The sequence below is a fragment of the Cebidichthys violaceus genome, unplaced genomic scaffold, assembly GCF_023349555.1.
Source record: "Cebidichthys violaceus isolate CVI_PGR_0920_01 unplaced genomic scaffold, fCebVio1.0.p SCAF_17, whole genome shotgun sequence".
Classification (NCBI taxonomy): Eukaryota; Metazoa; Chordata; class Actinopteri; order Perciformes; family Stichaeidae; genus Cebidichthys; species Cebidichthys violaceus.
Genome location: NW_027176340.1, coordinates 302,501 through 312,500, shown reverse-complemented (window position 1 = coordinate 312,500; position 10,000 = coordinate 302,501). Strand labels below are relative to the sequence as shown.

Genomic DNA, 10,000 nt, shown 5'->3' with positions numbered 1-10,000 from the left:
TGGCTTTGATTTGCAGCTTTTAGAAACCCTGAGCTGTGCATACTGTAAGCTTGACCTCTGACCCCGACACAGGCCTCCTCTCCACGGGGCGAATTCCTTCGTCTCCGGCCGTCCTTTACGCCACTTTAAATGTGTTCCCGCGTCATGAAAGACTACAAACATAATCCCCCGTCCAGACGTGCACATACCTGCTCCCCTGTCAAGTTGAGCAGAGACTTCAGATCCCTTCCATTTAATATTGACACCTATATGGAGATGGAGAAAAGTCATCATCTGAGTTCTGCACACTGCACTTCAATACGTCTACGCTTTGTCGACTGTTTGCACTGTGAATTGGTGGGATATGAAAATGCTCCTTACTGCTCCATACAGCATCAGTCCTTTTGGAACTCCTGTGACAAAATCTGCAGCAGAGAAAGCAAAGGTCAAAAGGTCAGCAACTCATTTCAACACAACACTGATAACTAGAACCGCGGTGAGCGACCAACAGGAAACACACTGATTCTTTGAGCCTCTAAATGTTCTCGCTTCCTGAAAGACGTAATAATCGCACCACAGTCGAGTGTGTTGAGACTGAGCGGTTACACATTACACAGAGCTTGTGTTGGGGTCAGTCAACCCTGAACTCAGTCCAGTGAACTCAGCCATGCATTGTGTCTCTGCACTGTAAACATGACCCTCACCTTCATCATCATCCCCACTGAACTCGCCACCAGCCACGGAGTAACCTGCAGGAGCGATGAAGAGTGTTAGTGAGAGAAAGCAGCTGAGGCTGGAGGCTATCTATAGATAGGTAGTAGTAGTACTACTAGCTACTACTACTACCTATCTATAGGTAGTAGTAGTAGCTAAAGCCTGGAGCAGAGACGAGGAGGAGGCTGCAGAGGGCGAGCGAGATCATCTCTGTCCAACTCCACATCCGAAATCACCGGCGGTTCAATTGCATTGTGGGTAATATAGGCACCCGGTTTAACTTTATTGAAGTGCAACGCTAAATCGATAGGAAGCTGGAGGTTTAGTGAGATGCTTCGTTATGTCGCACAAAAAGGCCAGCTCACGTTGCCACTTTTAATCCCGGAGTTCTGTGGTGTGGCGGGTCAGTTATGATAAACATTTTACATTTTGTTGCGGGCCGGATATAATTGTACCGAGGGCCGGATTTGGGCCCGCGGGCCTTGAGTTTGACATGTTTTAACAATCCTATTTGACTCCAGTGTACTTCCTCACCCAGGTAGCTGTCATCATAGCTACCCTGCACCTGTCGCGTCTGAATCTGCCCAGCGACGGACAGCAGGAAGTAGGAGGGGTAGTAGGCCTTCACGATCTCCTCTGTGGTGGCTGAGATCAGCTGGCCTACGGGACGGATGGGCAACACAGGGTCAAAGGTCAGAGGTTAAAATAAGACACGTGACTTCCTGAACTTCTGGCTCCGCTCTAGTTTGTCCACAGGCTAAAGAGACGGATTGATTTTGAGACATTCAGAGGAAGAATCCATTGGAAGTTGTTTATCTAAGGATCCATGTTGGTCCACATTCTTGCGAGCTCACCTTGCCAGTAAAAGCTGCCCGGTCCTCCAAGCACAACCCTGCCGTCCTGCAACGCACAACAGTTACACAGAGTCTGTGTGTCACCGTGAGTCTCAACAAACAAACCGTACTGAGCGAAACCCCCACTGCTTACATCAACCAAAACAGAGAAACGGCAAGCATGTGATTATGTAGAAACCAGCAAATATTTCTCTTACCTTGGTGAAGTCTGCACTAAATCCCCCCTGACAGTAGCCCTGTCCAACAGGTCCGTGTCGTTCTGCAATGAACAGCAGCAAACATGGGAAACACTCATAATCCTTCTGATTCATGAAAACATTCTGTTCTGTTGAAGGCATAACTCTCCTGTGTAATTCAAACAACATTACAATTGTACATTGAACCAAAACTGAATTTCAGACACTTTGAAAACAACAGAGGAAAACAGAGTTTCAGGGTCGATTTGTAGCTTCAGCTTCATCTGGTAACACCTGATGAGTTCACAGAGGTGACTTGAACTGTAGGCAGCACCCTTCATCAGATAAGCAGGAAGCTGAATTCTAAATATTCACTGCAAAGAGATTTTATACCAACTGTACAAATTACAGAAAACTATATCGTTTTAGACTAATCCTGAACTACAACTTGTTCTTTTCTTCTTTAATATCAGCGCTTTGTCCTACATCCATTATTATGGTTTTACTGTTCCAGGAATATAAGAACTGTGTTGTTGGGACATGCTAAGCCTCGGAACCGTCAAACATATTGATATAGCAACGTGGCAAGAGTCTTCGTCTTTGACTGTTGTGACAATCGTGCTCTTAGTTACGGGATGATTTGGAGATGTAAACAGGAAGCATTATGTTGCCACGCTTTAGCCTAGAATGTTCTGGGGTAACAAGAGAATTTATGGACGTTTATTCGTGAGGACATTGGAGAACGATATCCTCCAGTCACAGACCTGATCACAGACCTGATCACGGACCTGATCACGGACCTGATCACAGGCCTGATACACATGTAAAACATGTGTATGTGTATCACGTCTGTGTGCCGACTCCGAGAGAGTCAGATTTTTTAAGCAAGTTGCAGCAAACGTGCGCTGAAGATTCTAGCTACCTTATGGTTCTCAGTGAGCTGTTGATACGTTAAAAAGTGGGTTAAAGTCGAGCATCCGTCACCTAAACACCACCGTCAGTTGGGTGTAGTTTGGTGTCATTGCAGCCGCTCACCTGTCCGGCAAGGGGCATACTCCACAAACGTGTTGAGACCATCGACGGAGAGGTAGCAGGTTCCCGTGACGTCGGCGAACGGTGCGTCATGTTCGGTCCTCCAGTAATACCTGGGAGCACAAGCCTGGCAGGAGCAATGAGACGTATGTTCTAGTTGAGAAGTTATTAATTAACCCTTCCAGTAGCTAACCAGACTTTGTTAGAAACGTTTGCTGCACTTTGAAGCAGCAGCTGCTCTGCATTTCATTTACAGGAATGTATTCAACATCATGGGCCGTACTCATGGTGAAGTGCTCATTTTGTAAAAGAGAAGCATATTGTTTGAAAATACTACAATAACAGGAAACCCTCAAACTGTGTTAGCCGAGGAGAGATTATGGTTCTGGCAGAAGAAGAAGAATGCTGTTCCTGTTTCTCAATGTCTTCTACAGGAATTTTCAACAGCTGAGGTTCATTACGTTTTGCCTGTGTTAGCATCCAGCTACATTAGCGTTGCTGTTAGCATTCAGCGTTCTTCAGTCTCGGAACCCATCGGCTGTCGGTCTGACGCCGGCCAATATTTCTGGGGTTCTGGCGAAGACAGCAGATATCCAGATAACAGACATCCGGGCCGAGACTTCCTCTGAATGTTTACAGTCGGATTAGCGACATCAAGCATGGCGCCAGGATTTACATTTTGGATTTAATTACAGAAGTTAAAACTAGCTTCCCTTCCTTTGATGGCTTCCAACTGGTAGGCCCGCTAAAACACAAATGACTGACATCATGCTGGAAGGGGTCGAGCGCAGAGATAGTTTATTATAACAATGTTTTACGTCTTTATTGTTCATTTAATCTCATTCTACGTATCAAAGATGCCGAACGAAAGAGATGAAGTCGACCACCAGATTGTTTCACAATTGGCAATTAGCCAAAGTAAGATTGTCAGGTGGTGACTTCCAAGATTTCCTTTTTGCCGATGTGTGCCGCCTCTTTTGCTCTTCACACAAACTTGTACTCAGTATGCAACCAAAGCCCTGATTGCTCAATACTACTTGGACTACAAATGGAAACCAGAACATTTTGGCCCGCTGCCTACAGATTCTGCATTTATATGCAAAAAGAGTTCTTAATTTCAAAGCTTATGGTGAACGAGTCGTCAGATTGTTAGTTGAGTTTACTTTTTTTCTGCATTTTCAAAGCTCAGCGGAACTCAAAGTTAGAAATGTTAAAAATGAGTGTCCCAAAAACGCATGTTAAAAAATCAGGTTTAATGTAAAGGTTGATTGATTAGCGTATTGTCACACGGCGTCCAAACAGAACGACCGACCCCGACCCGCTCTTACTTACCAGGATGCTGTTGCCATGGGAACGCACTGTAGCTCCAAACCACTGGTGGGACTTGAACTCGACCTGAGTGTTCACGCCGTTAATGTAAAAATATCGATCCCCTAGAAGAACGCAGAGAGAAAAAACATGTTTTAGGGCGTATTTGCATTTGAGTTGTACGCAGCTCTTTCTACAAGTGAATTCCTTATTTAACTTTACGTGAAAGTTCAGAGACATTAGGAGTTGCTGTTTTAACTAAGTCAGAGATCCCCCTGTCATCGCGCTTGATATCTGTGCTGTCAGGGCTTCGTCTGAGAGAGCTCCCTCATATGTTCTTGGCTTTTCACTTGGATGTTTTATGGCCTTGCTCCCAGGCTCTGAAGTCTTAATCCATCCTCCATGCTATGGCACACATCAAACGGCTCAAAGGGACTTGGACCTTGTTGTTACTGTAACCCAAACGGCTGCACTTCATTGTCAGGATCTGTTTTAAGAAGAGGCCCAGGCAGCGAGCAGTGATGAGGGACGGGATGGTGGAGCGCTAGAGGTGTGTGTGTGTGTGTGTGTGTGTGTGTGTGTGTGTGTGGTTTCCTGCCAAAGGTTTTACTTTGAAGTCTCAGCAACATTACACCTCCATGATTTGTTTGCTTTCAACATGAATTAATCAATTAATTTGGCTAAATAATGAGTCATATTTCTTCTTAAGCTGCTGTTCCTGGTTCGTAAAACGTCAGGTGAGCCAGGTCGCCTTCATGTCCTGTGGAACAATGTAAAAACAAGTTCCAGGCTTTGAAATACTGTTCATGTCTTTATCCAAGCACAACATTAAAGTATCTGATGTTGGGGTTTGCTGTCAGATGCTAGTTTCTTCGTCATGCATGCTTTTGTTACACCTACAGGGAAAAAACTTGCCTTCAGCATACTTGAAAAGTAATTTTACAAAAGCTGACACCTTAACTCCTTCTTAAACATGCCTGTAGCTGTGCAAGTGTCACTGTGGTGTATGTTCTGATGTATGTGGCTGCTGTCTGTAGCAGAGACATTAAACTCTCCTGTGCCTGTTTATTAACGGAGTCTGGGCTGTGTCCTCAAACACACCATGAATCCTGATGCCTGTAGTGGGAAATACTAACATGGATGGATTACTGTACCGGGCCTACCGAGCACAGGCCCAGGGGCCCAAAGTGTCAGGGCCACCGTTAGCCTTCACCTGCAAAATGTCACAGAGACACGAACCAGCCAAGAAGAGACTCAACATCAACCACAAGGAAATGTAGAACAATGTCAAACAAAAAGACACAAAGCAACTGCAAAAAGGGCCAAAACAACAGAAAACAGACACAAAATGACCACCAAGACACAACACAACTGCAAAGAAACACAACACAACTACAAAGAGCCAAACAACTGTAAGCAGGCACACAATGACCACAAAGCGACACAAAAGGACTACAAAGAGATTCAAAAAGACAACAAAGAGACACAAAAACACTACAAAGAGATTCAAAAAGACTACAAAGACTACAAAGATATTCAAAAAGACTACAAAGAGACACAAAAAGACTACAAAGAGATTCAAAAAGACAACAAAGAGACACAAAAAGACTACAAAGAGACTCAAAAAGACTACAAAGATATTCAAAACAACTACAGAGACACAACATCAACACAAAGAAACACAAAAAGACTACAAAGAGACACATAAAGACTACAAACAAACATAAAACAACTTCAAAGAGACACAAAATGACCACCAAGACACAACACAACTGCAAAGAAACTACAAAGAGCCAAAACAACTGTAAGCAGGCACATGATGACCACAAAGAGACACAAAAAGACTACAAAGACCCAAAATGAACAAAAAGAAACACAAAGCGACTAGAAAGAGACACAAAACAACTACAAAAAGAGGCATAACAGCTATAAGTAAGAGAGATGTTGGGTCTTCCAGCGCATCTGTGCCCGACAGCCCATTGTCTCTTCATCTAGCCATGACTACTGGATGTAAACCAGGAGCGTGTGCGTGTAGGTCTATGGTGTGTGTGTGAACATAAGTGTGGTTTTGAATGGTTTTTCTACACCGTCTCGTGTTTCAGGGCCGTCTGCAGAGCCCGTTGTTTAACAGTTGGTCGGTGTGTATTTATGTACGCAGAGTTTGCTCTCAGTCAGTGTAAACCGTCATTCCATATCAGCATTCGAGAGCGTACGATCAGTTGTACCCTGTGATCCTCAAACGGTGGTCTTTATCGCTTCCTGCATTTCTGATGGAGGTGATTATTTTTGTGGCAGAGCTGGGGGCAGCCCCGGTCCTCTGGGTCCTCGTCCCCGTAACGACTCTGCCCTAATTAAAGAGCGCTCACAACATCGGGCCCCAGTCCGGCAGGAAATCAAAGCTCTGTGAAAACACTGCAAAACTCAGCCCAAGTCTCAGAACGGAGACCTTAGTGGGGGTGAGTGAGTGTGGAGGAACACCTCAGTCACCATTAACACACCGGAGAGACATTAAAGCTGGTTTCAGTGAAAACAGAACAGCGTTGGATTAGGAGCCGTACAATGGCAGGGAGTCAACCCTTTACCTTCCCTCACTTTTACGGCTGGTTGGAGACAGCTGAGAGTCCCTACTTAGTCCTGTCTCAGCTGTTTAACAGCGCCGTTGGGGAAAGTGACATTTTTATAACCCGGAACAATGTGAGTTACCAAAGACTGCTGCGATTCACGACGTGGAGGACATGTCTCTCCCTCGGAATTTGAATATGGAGCTTGGTTTGGCAGAGGTCACATTTTTATCTGCAAAGAGGCCGTTAACGTAGGTTTAACAAGACGCCCTACCTTGCTTGTCAAAGTCGATCAGGCTGCAGTTAGCTGGGCTCCAGGGGCACAAGAACACGGCTCCTCCTTCAGTGACGTCGGCTTGGCTGGTGTTGGCTTTCGGGGCGCCGATCAAAACACTGACACTGGACAGCAGAGAGGAAAACAAAGTCTTACATTGTGGTGACGGGAGAAGTCCACGGTTACACCAAGAAACATCTGTTCTGATCTACGATCATAAGCATTTAACTGGTCTTGTGAAATCAAGTTGTGTCAAACACACAGCTGATGAAAAAAGCATGAATCTGGACATACTTCAAATATATTACACATATATTACACCCCATCTCTTGACTGGAGCTTAATGTTTACAGTGCAGACATGAGACTGGTATCAAGACTGGTATCAGGACTGCTATCAAGACTGGTATCAGGACTGGTCTCAAGACTGGTATCAAGACTGGTATCAAGACATCATCTAACTATTTCTTTCATCACTATATAGTGGTAATATAGTGATATAATATGGATATTGTGGATTTATGTATCGTATCGTATCTGAGAATAGACATCGTCTTTGATTTTGATATTGTAATATTGTGTATATATATATATAATATATATAATGTATAGTGTTGTCTCTTCCTGGTTTTAAAGGCTGCTTTTTTGATCAGAACCAAGATCATGACAAAGAGGACACAAATGGTGTTGGCCTGAAGAGAAAGAAAGCTACGAAGACAGTTGAGATGTAGTACTACCATGAAGAAGTGGTACCAGGCTGACTTCTCCTTCATCCAGCCCTGCTCCAGTCTTTGGGGCCTTCTGTGTCAGAGCACTACTGTTCCATACGTACAGAGATCAGTTTACGGCGGAGGCCTCAGTGGCTGTACTTCTGCAGTCATTACTGCTGCCTCGGAGGTGTTTTAATGTCAGATACGGGATAAAACACGATGTCCAGCATTGCTGCCCGGATGTTTGAACATCTGTCTCTGATCAACAATGCTTTCATAGTGTTCACATGTTGTCACATCAAGTTGAGCCAAAGCTGTGCAACCTCAGCATGAGGTCAAAGTCTGCATCGGGATTCTTTCTTCATGAAGCCGAGTAAAGATTTCTTCAGAAGCAGAGACGGTTTTCAATACAATGTAGATCTATGCAGACTATAAGGTCAGGAACTAACTTGAGAAGAGGACCTTTGAAGGCTGTGATTTCAAACCTGCATCCATTAGAGTAACAAGTTGTAAAAACAACACTGACATAGTTTCACCTCGTACACGTTATACAGCAGATGTTCACCAGCTAGTCTCTGACTGAGTCTGTCTGCTGTGTGGAGCAGAGCAGGTAGAGTACTGAGTACTGATCAGGTCTCTTTACAACCAGCTGTCCACTGCTGGACTGTAAGTACTACATTGAATATGGATGAAGTACCTCATCCAACCCTTCAAAACATCCAAACTACCCCACAATTACAACAGTTGGCTCCATGATTACGAGTCATAGTGTTCAAATATTACAGCTCTTTTTACAGCATACTGAATTACAATCATTCATTGGAACTCCTTGTTTGTTTAGTTGACACCGTTTGCCAGACAAAGATGTGATGATTTTATTGTTATTTTTGGTGATGTATCCAGATTTATGGTGAGTGTGTGTATATGTGTGTATATGTGTGTATAAATGTGTATTACGAATCAGCTTTCAAGGTTTTCAGACAGCCCTGCTAAAAGAAGTCCTGGCCCAGAGCGTACGGCACAACTTGAGACTTTGGTGACTGATGACATTAGCAGAGATCTGTACTTCCCCCCCCATCCCCCCAACATGTCTGGAGAGCACAAGAGGAATATGTACACGGCTGGAGAAGCTTTCCTTGTAAAGCACTCACTCCGCGGCCACTTAGCCGACCAGGGTCCAGGCTTTCTCTGGCAAACATCCGTGACCACCGCCCCACCGCCCGGTGATCTCTGCACATGTTGAGTTGAAAGAGTCAATTAAAAGTAACGGAAACTTAACAGCCAACAACAGCCTCCTCGACGACATGACGGAAGTCAGGATCGAGATGACGGATGCTTCTGTTGAGACCTGAGAGAAGGATTCCTTTCTTTTAACTCACGTTCAACAGGAACATCTGCAAACAGCAGAATGGCTTAGAGGCATGAGCTCCACTGAACAGCCAAGTCTCATCTAATAGTAGGTCTTACTTCATATAACTCCTCCTATGCATCATAACCTACCTGTTATCTTTCTCTGAGATCACATGTATTTCAATGAAACAATTTAATGAAGGACAATGGCTTCAGCTGAATATCTCAAACCTCATATGAAGCATATTGCTTCAGTTTAAGGGACACATAATACTGATACGACCTTCCAGTACTTCCAGTAATGAATGTCCACGGAACCATCAGAGCGTCTGGATCCGAGCTGACCCAGTTCAGGTTTCTCAAGATGTTATCTGGCTTCTTATAATAAACAGGACATGATGCTGGTATGAGCCAGAAACCCCAATATCAGTTTTGTTTGGTTTACATGTAAATACATTCATTACTCTCGTACGTATGTGGGTGGCCCAGAATGATCTGACACAACACTCAATTAGTGTGATTTCTAGTCAAATGTGCACTTTTGGCTTAACTTACATTAAAGCTGTGCTACAATATAAGCTGCAGAAAATTTGCTTAATTGGCCAAATGAAATCTGGTTCTATTACTAATACAATAACCGGATTAAGAGTAAATGCCGGCATTGACTGAGCCTGGCTGTGCAGTGAAGTGGTGCAGCTAACGTTAGCCCTTTAATGTAGAGCTCACAGACGGGTTGGTAAACATGAAGAGGTTCAAAGACATCAGGTCGCAGGATTTCAACATCTGCGTCCCATTTTCATGCTACAGGCTAATCCTACAGATGAACGTTGTGGGTCTGTGGTGTGTTTACAAGGAGAAAGTGACAAAATCAAGTCCACTCAAACAAGCCTGAGAGTTTATGGACGTGCTAACAGCTCTGAGAGACTGGGCATGAGCACATCAGCATGCCAACATGCCCTCAATGACATCGCTGCATGGGGATGTTTAGTCAAGACCCCAGGAAGAGCGCTGGGCTTTGAAGCTGGTTTTACATAGTGGACAAA

The 10,000-nt window shown here is 44.3% G+C and overlaps 1 protein-coding gene across 3 annotated transcripts in view; it reads right to left on the bottom strand.

The window, feature by feature from the left end:
* Nucleotides 1-10,000, bottom strand: part of LOC137873585 (integrin alpha-5-like) — a 32,842-nt gene that overhangs the window by 19,247 nt on the left and 3,595 nt on the right. For 2 of the 3 annotated variants that reach the window (XM_068711833.1, XM_068711835.1), the window contains exons 2-10: nt 6,899-7,023; nt 4,088-4,188; nt 2,759-2,882; nt 1,745-1,806; nt 1,548-1,593; nt 1,228-1,353; nt 684-728; nt 361-404; nt 189-245 (exon numbers count right to left, since the gene is read on the bottom strand). In XM_068711833.1, coding sequence (XP_068567934.1) covers nt 189-245; nt 361-404; nt 684-728; nt 1,228-1,353; nt 1,548-1,593; nt 1,745-1,806; nt 2,759-2,882; nt 4,088-4,188; nt 6,899-7,023 — 730 coding nt within the window. The remainder of the gene's footprint in view (nt 1-188; nt 246-360; nt 405-683; nt 729-1,227; nt 1,354-1,547; nt 1,594-1,744; nt 1,807-2,758; nt 2,883-4,087; nt 4,189-6,898; nt 7,024-10,000) is intronic. The other variant, XM_068711834.1, reaches the window with a different exon arrangement.